The sequence below is a fragment of the Coregonus clupeaformis genome, chromosome 15 (assembly GCF_020615455.1).
Source record: "Coregonus clupeaformis isolate EN_2021a chromosome 15, ASM2061545v1, whole genome shotgun sequence".
Taxonomy (NCBI): Eukaryota; Metazoa; Chordata; class Actinopteri; order Salmoniformes; family Salmonidae; genus Coregonus; species Coregonus clupeaformis.
The window spans coordinates 19,508,477-19,517,159 of NC_059206.1; the positions used below are offsets into that span (position 1 = coordinate 19,508,477).

Consider the following 8,683-nt stretch of genomic DNA (forward strand, 5'->3'; position numbering starts at 1 on the left):
GTGCGCTTGCGTACATGCGCTCATGCCTATGCATGCATGCCTATGTTTGTGTGTGTCCGTGTCTGCATTAATGTGTGTTTGCATGCGTTCCTATGCATGCATGTGTGGGTGCACATGCATATCTGTGTGTGTGTGTGTGTATGTGTGTGTGTATGTGTGTGTGGGTGTATGACTGAGGGCTGGAATGAACAGTCAACTGTTTCTCATTAGTGTCTAGCTGCAGAGGGAGAGCAATAAGACAGTGATGTATGAATGTCCCCTGAGCAATCAGAGACACTATCAGCCATCATGGGAAGAATATATACAGCTTGGTACGAGACTCTGAAACAATGAATGGGTTTGATAGACAAAACATTTTTATACTCTACTACAGTGTTTCCCAACTCCGGTCCTCGAGTTCGCCCAACCAGTGGAGGCTGCTGAGGGAGGACAGCTCATAATAATGGTTGGAATGGAGTAAATGGAATGGTATCAACAACATGATTTTCATCTGTTTGATACCATTCCATTCACTCCATTCCAGCCATTCCACTCCAGCCATTATTATGAACCGTCCTCCACTTATGAGCAGCCTCCACTGCCCCCAACAATACATATCTTGTTGTGGCCCCGGACAAGCACACCTGATTGTACTTGTCAACTAATCATCAAGCCCTTGACATCTGAATCAGGTGTTTTTGTCCAGGGCTACAATACAAATGTGTACTGGAGGACTGGAGTTGGGAAAAACTGTGATAATATAATACTATATGATACAGATTCTCTCTCTCTCTCTCTCTCTCTCTCTCTCTCTCTCGCTCTCTCTCTCTCTCTCTCTCTCTCAATCAACCGTAGAGTTGTATTGTTAATTCCACAGACATCGCTCTGTCAGTGAGACCCCATGGAACAGACATAGCATCTCTTGTGTCACCCTAATAATAAATGACATATATTTTGAGGGAAACGCACTGTCTATTATTTAAATTGATCAGGGCAGGGCAGGGCAGCACATACAAACTGCATTTAGTCCAATAAAAATAAATGATATTATTAGGGTGATAAATAAAAGGCAGTTGCTCCACGACACAAGAGTACTCTCTAGTGGAACAAAAAGCTTACAGCACCTGGTATTCCCAGGCTGTCTCACATCCAAGTACTAACCAGGCCCGATCCTGCTTAGCTTCCGAGATCGGACGAGATCAGGCATATTCAGGCAGGTATGGCAGTAAGCGCAGGAACAACTCTTGGTACACTATTTAAAGACATGAACAAAATGTATCAGTGATTCGTATTTCCATGCAACTTAATGAACCGACTAAAAACAAAGGCTGAATGTACTGCCTATATTTTCTGGGAAACGCACTGTCTATTATTTAATTTGATCAGGTTAGGACAGCACATACAAACTGCATTTAGTCCAATAAAAATACATGATATTATTAGGGTGATAAATAAAAGGCAGTTGCTCCATGCATTCACTAACTGTAAGTCGCTCTGGATAAGAGCGTCTGCTAAATGACTAAAATGTAAATGATGGCAGCTGGTCCTTTTGTGGCAGGGCTGAAATGCAGTGTAAATGTTTTTTTGGGGATTAAGTTCATTTTCATGGCAAAGAGGGACTTTGCAATTAATTGCAATTCATCTGATCGCTCTTCATGCAAATTGCCATCATCAAAACTGAGGCAGCAGACTTTGTGAAAATTAGTATTTGTGTCATTCTCAAAACGTTTGACCACGACTGTATGTACTGACATGTATGTGTAACTGATAGATGCACACACACGACATGTTAATGTTTCTAAATGTATGTCAATTGTATTTTGTCTGTAATGTCTTGTTCGTTATGTGTCGGACCCCAGTAAGACTAGCTGTCACCATTGATGTCAGCTAATGGGGATCCTAATAAATCAAATCAAATCAAGAGAGGATAGGCTGTGCTCAGTAAACTGACTACAGTGTGCAAGCCCACCTCCTGTCCTGACTGAGCAATTGATTTCTCCAGTCTCTGAAAACTGCATTAGCCAAAACACATTGGTCGAGAGAAGGTCAGTGCCATCATGATGATAGAACGACAAGTTCACTAAACCCAGCACTCAATCACACAGGCATATGCATGCACGTACACACACACAAACGCAGGCAGATAGGCAGGAATGCATGCACGCACATACACATATATTTGTGTATTGATTCTGATATTACAACACCTTGCACTATTCACTGAGATAACACCACTAGACCAGAGTCCCAAGGTACAGTATATGATTCCCCGTCCTACCTAGTTCTGCTTGGTTTAATGTTTGAAGTTAAAATGTTTATCCTGTAAATGTATAATAGACTTCATGCCGGCTGTGACCACAGTGGTGGAGGTCATAACACAGAGACATGGCTGCCTTTATTTGTTTAGCTACTGGCCCTCACTAAAAGGAATCCAATAAGCCATCAGGATGCACCCTGTGGCCTTACAAGTGTCTAGGGGTCTGAAAGGAAGACTAGGTAGAGTGCATAAACACACTGACAGACACACATAGAAGAAAACACACATCGTCCCTCTATAGAACACTTACTACCAACACATACACACAACCTGCATTTATCTGGCCACTAATGGTCTTGGCTGGAGGATGAAGGCATTTGTTATCGTCTTCAGGAGAGGCCAAGGTTTGTTCATCATCACTACTCAGGAGGCACCACTCTGATCTCTCTGTGCCAGTCTTTGTGTGCGGCTCTCTGTGGATTCACCCAGGCTCACTGGCCTGTAAAGCAATCTAATCTTCACTGGACTGCAAGAGCCTTACTGCCTTTACAGAGAGCTGCAGGGCTAAACTGTAGCCAAACACTGAACTGGCAGTTTTTTATCGTTTTCAAATTAATGGCAACATTAATGATCTTTACTATCATTGGATAAAAAACATATTACACATGTAACAGTCTTGGGAGGATAAAAGAGAGCGAGAGAGAGCGAGAGAGAGAGAGAGAGAGAGAGAGAGAGAGAGAGAGAGAGAGAGAGAGAGAGAGAGAGAGGGAGAAACAGGAGGATTCATTGGATAAATGGACTGACATTTTTGAAGGGAATCAATTCAGTTACCCCACTGAAACTTGCACTTGTGTGTAGCCTATGTTATGATGTGTAGACTATTTTATGATATGTGTTGTACTAAACAGTATATTAGAAAACCATTCATGATTGCTTTACATACAACATTTGGTCATTGACATACTGTATGTAGTCATTTGATGCTCTCTGGTGGCCTTTTAAGGCATAGCAGCACAGCACTGCCTCCCCATGTTCTCCCATACAGATGACAAAGATGGTGAATAATGAAGGTGTCGCATAAAGGCTGTTTACCTATCTCTTATGCTACATGTGGCGGCGATCTGCTTTTAACAGTGCAGACATAGAGGAGGTGTGAATATAGATGTGTTGCCATGACTCTTGCCCGCTGGCCTGCATGTATTCACTGAGTAGACTCTTGGACTACAACAAGTATGTATTCTGATTGCCAACAGTAGTAATATGTTGAGTGTGGCACTTGATAATCAACTGTATAATCATTCTCAATGTGGAGTGATTGACCTGTGCTCAGCCACCCTCTCCTTGCAACATGATGCAGGCAGGCAATAGATGAGAAAACAAAGTGCTTCAATAGGGTGAAGGCAGAGGTTGAATATGAGTACAGGCAGAGAGAGAGATGGAGAGAGAAGGAAAGAGAGAGACAGACATACAGATGTAGGATCTTAATTTGAGCCAGTTTGCTACAGCAGGAAAATAATTTTGCAGCAACAGGAAATGTGAATTATGATGTGGATTATAATTCATGGACATTTTTTGTAGGGGTTGATACATTTTCTGTTTGGGCAAATCAAGTCTGACATTTTAAAATGGAAATGACAAACTTTAGAAGCCTTTTGTAATACAATACAAGTTTGCATTTCTTGCTCTGCAGTACAAATCTTAGCAACAAAAGAGTGATCAAATTAAGATCCTACATCTGTACAGACAGAAAGACATACAGACATACATGCAGACTAGGTCTATAGTAATAGGCTGCTCCAGTGTTCTGGAACTTGATGATGTCACAATGCCACTTTACCAGGGATGGAGCACTAGTTATTATAAGGGAACATTATGAGGTAACGTTGCCACGGAAACACACTTCTAACAGAATCCCAGACCACATTAAAATTGTTAGACAAGCTCAGGAAGAGCGTGTTAGCTACATCTCTCAACCTATAACTGATTTGATTGATTACAACAGTACACTACCCTAGCGTGTTATGGGTCAGACACTTAGTGACCCTGTCCCTCTGGTCTCCCCTAGGGAGCAACCAAAGGAGACCCATAAACATAAAAATAAACCCAAGGAGAAGAGCATCCCTCCAGCCCTGACCTTTCTTCAGCTGTTTACACTGCTGAGCTGCGTCAGGATGAAGAAGACACCATTTGATCCCTCCCAGAGTGGTGAGGGGAGAAAGGCAACAACGATACACGATACGAACAACAATAATGACTCTGATACTGGTGAGTGTGAGGAGGTGTCTATTGACTAGTGCTGCTACATAGTACAATTATTTAGGCTTCACTTGGAGGAAATGTTTCACTTACAGGCTCTGACTATTCTGCAGGTGATGTGAAAAGCATCAAGGACAAGAGTAAAGGAAAGGTTCGGAAAGAGAAAGTTTGGATTGAAGTTCAGAAATCTCAGGACCACAAACGCAGAACGACACCGGAAACAGAAAAAGACATTAAACAAAGATCTAACTCGGTAAGACATCCAAACCTGCTTATCAATGAGGATTTGCCAATGCATTTGATAATTGATAATGACCACAATAAGGAAAACACAGTATATTGTGTTGAATTTGATACTTTGACACTGCTTGACAAATGTGATAATGTCACAATGCCCCTTCGGATGGGGTAGGCCCTACTAGTTAAAAAGTCTTAACGGAATCCATGGAACGTCCCAACTCTGACCTTACCCCCATTGAAGTTGAAATTGAAATGGTTAAGGTAAGGGTTAAGGTTAGAGTTAGGGTAAGGGTAGAGGTAAGGTTAGGGTTTAGGGTAGGGATGTCTCAAGGATCTCGGATAGCACTAACCCTAGTTATTATTGGGTAACATTTTGCCATGGAAACACACTAGAGCTCATTGGCTATTGATATTGTAGTTTGAAATATCAGTAGATTTCTAACTGATGTACTGATTGTGACCCTGAGGTCTCCCCTGTGGAGAAAGCAAAGGAGACCCAGCAGAAAGAGAAGAAGCAGAGCATCTATCCAGCTGTGGCGGCCCTGCAGCTGTTCACTCTCTTCTGCTGTGGAGGGAAAGTCAAGCTGAAGAAAACTCGTCCCTCTCAGCACAGACAGAGTAAAAAGGACCAGGACGAAGATAATGCATCTGATACTGGTGAGTGTTATGGGTTGTCTGTTGATTAGATATAGAATGATATTGCTCCACTTGGAAAGATGTGTCTTCAAAATCAAAATGTCTAATCTAAACAGGCTCAGACTGGTCTGGAGGAGATGTTACAACCAAAAAGGTCAAGGACAAGAGTAATGGAAAGGTAGGGAGGGAGAAAGACTGGACTGAAGTCCAGCTATTGAAATCATCTCAAGACCACGAACCCAGAAGTACAACACCAGAAACAGACAAGGGAACTAATTTGGGACAAAGACCGAACTCTGTGAGACAAGCAAACATGCTGTATCATATTTTATTGTGAGCAAAAGATCTTTCCCATAATGTTTTATCATTGGGTATTGCAATTGTCTTATGCAGGCAAATCAAAGGACACCCCGGCAAGTGAAGACCCATGTGGAGAAAATTTACATAAGTCCTGACTCTCCGACTCTACCACGTACCCACGTAAGTTACTGAAACCTGACTTACTATACGGACAGACAGAGATTCACACATCCAGGCAGTTTCCCCTCTGACCTCAACCTAACCCTCCTTTTCCTCCGGGTAGAGCTCCCTCTCCCAGTTCTCCCTGGCTAGGAACCTGGCCATCCTCCCACTGGAGTGGCAGCTACCTGGAGTCCCTCTGACCACCTCGTCTATGGCAACTAGGACAGAGAGAAAGCCATCCACTACCAACACTTCGACACAGGCGCAGACAGAAACACAGACAACAGATATGAACACAGACACACAGACCACTGCCACCTCTCAGAGACAGATCTCCATGGTGACCACCCAGTCATCAGAGACCATGACAGAGGTTCACACATCAGACTTAAGCACCCAGAACTCCACTCCTGACATGGCACTGACCCCTGAGAGCACTAAGGACATGATCGCTACTGATGAGGATGTGAAGGATGACTCTGCTGAAGATTTGATCTCCACCCTAACAGACACCTCTATGGAGAAATCCGTCAGTGAGACCAGCCTGAAAGCCCTCATCGCTGAGGATGAGGAAGATAACAATGAGATGAAGGATATGGCTGCCTCCGCTAGCCCTGCTACTGATAATGCCAATGAGGATGCAAAGCTACTGGAGCTACTTTATTATTATTATTATTATTACTTTATGACTACATGTTGACAGTGGAGACCGAGCTGTAGGCCTAATGAACATTTCAATATAGCAAAAGCTATACTATGATCAATTAATAAAAACAGTTAATATTTCTGCAGCAAATGTTCACTACTGTTGATATGTGAAGCAGCATGCTTAGGTTAGGCATATGTGTTTGAATTCACCAAAACTAATACATAAACAAAAATATATCAAACCACTACGGGTAGGGAAGAGTGAATACATCAGCATTGAGTTAATTTGGTCAATAATGATCCATGGGCATATTACATTCTGTAATATATGAAATAACAATCACCCACAGTGAATACAAAGCAGACATGTTCTATTTTCTCCCTCTGTCCTTCCCTCCCATGTCCTGATGAGGTTTAGATTGTCTTGTTATCCACCCCCTTCAACTGTTTAGCATTTTAATAACGCCTCGCAATCTCAGGGCCTAATTATTTTTGATTCACATGCTTAAAATAGAGCCCACATATCACCACATATCTGAGCGGCCTGAAGGTGCTGTGTTACTGGTGGGTTTCCAACAGATTACAGGGAGATTGGTGAAATAAGTCAACCTAAATAGGGACGATAGGAACATTATCATACTACAGCCTCATTCTCTTTGCCTATATTACAGCAGGGAGGATATATTGGTGTCATCAGAGTAATGGAGTACCACACATACTGTATGTACCTCATGTTTTCACACATCATGATGTAGTCCTTGTAAGATAACTCTGGAGCGTGATCTTGTCGTTTTATCATCTTGAAGGTTGACAGAATAGTGAGCTTTATCCATGACTTTGAGAATGTAGTTATTTTATGAATTCTCACAGGTACGATTTCTGTCAAACTGCACTTTTCTGTCTCTGTCATGCCTGCGGTCACCAGATGTACAGCCTCCCCAGAGCTGCATATTCCAGTGGCCTACATGCATGGATAATGAGCTGAGAGAAGTAGTTGCAGCACATCGTTTTAGGCTACAGCCAAGCTCTATCTTTAACCTGAGAAACATCTTAGTCCTACATGAGTGCACTCTCCACAACAAAGACCAGCCTGACATCAACATACTGTTGATAAAGTAGACATTGAATTAAATCAACATAACATAGACACTGTACATGTATTTTTGATGATTGTTAATCTAGAAAAGACGCAGAACATATTAACTCTGAAAGGGGAGAGAGAGAAGAGAGAGGGGGATGAATGGGTGGATAGAGGAGAGACAGTACAAGGGATGGTGAGATGTGTCCATTTATGAATTCAAATATTCAACTCCCCAATACGAGGATCAAAGGTTCTCTCACCCAGGTGTACAAACAAACAGACATGCATGTACATACAGACATGCACGGACACACACCTACACACACAAAAATACCCACGCACACACCCACTCCTCTATCCACATGAAGTGGTCAGGGCATCACAGTGATCTAGCTACAAGGACATTGAGAGAAGCCATTTCTCTGCTCTAGAGACTGTAACATTGATGAGGTTCACTGGACGCTCAAACACACCTCCAACATGTCCGTGAAATAAAAGATTACATCATCATTTTAATCCAAGTACTTTTCATATGACTGCACAGTTAGATAAGTATTACTACAGTGAGGACAATTAATAGAGATCCTCACTCTTTTCACACTTCGGTAGGCTATCTATGCCAGGGGCTATTCTAGATCCTGAGCTATGAGAATCGCTTGACCTGGCCGAGCTCCCCTCACTGTACTGTAACACCAGGCTAACACCTATCAAGAGTAATCATGGCTTTAAGTGACCAGTCTATCCTCAGGGGGATACTCCTGACAACACATTGACAGCCAGGCTCTATTACGGTCTGTCAGCTGCTGTTTTTGCTGGCTCTGTCTTTACCCTGCTCATAGGACATGATGGACAGTGTGTGTGTGCGTGTGTGTGTGTGTGCGTGCGTGCGCTTGCGTACATGCGCTCATGCCTATGCATGCATGCCTATGTTTGTGTGTGTCCGTGTCTGCATTAATGTGTGTTTGCATGCGTTCCTATGCATGCATGCGTGGGTGCACATGCATATCTGTGTGTGTGTGTGTGTATGTGTGTGTGTGTATGTGTGTGTGGGTGTATGACTGAGGGCTGGAATGAACAGTCAACTGTTTCTCATTAGTGTCTAGCTGCAGAGGGAGAGCAATAAG

General features: G+C 42.7%; 1 protein-coding gene and 1 pseudogene across 4 annotated transcripts; one reads left to right on the forward strand and one right to left on the reverse strand.

The window, feature by feature from the left end:
* Nucleotides 1-1,091: 1,091 nt before the first annotated feature.
* On the reverse strand, nucleotides 1,092-1,210 carry LOC121583662 (annotated as a pseudogene).
* Nucleotides 1,211-4,185: 2,975 nt separating this feature from the next.
* LOC123492643 lies at nucleotides 4,186-6,683 on the forward strand. 4 transcript variants are annotated; one of them, XM_045225378.1, is made up of 6 exons: nucleotides 4,186-4,501; nucleotides 4,588-4,745; nucleotides 5,200-5,389; nucleotides 5,485-5,666; nucleotides 5,762-5,848; nucleotides 5,952-6,683. In XM_045225378.1, exons 1-6 carry the CDS (start codon nucleotides 4,258-4,260, stop codon nucleotides 6,528-6,530), a joined length of 1,440 nt encoding a protein of 479 aa, XP_045081313.1. In that variant the 5' UTR covers nucleotides 4,186-4,257; the 3' UTR covers nucleotides 6,531-6,683. The 4 variants fall into 4 exon arrangements, with proteins under 4 accessions (XP_045081313.1, XP_045081316.1, XP_045081315.1 ...); XM_045225381.1 differs by having other exon boundaries at nucleotides 5,485-5,546; XM_045225380.1 differs by having other exon boundaries at nucleotides 5,224-5,389.
* Nucleotides 6,684-8,683: the final 2,000 nt, after the last annotated feature.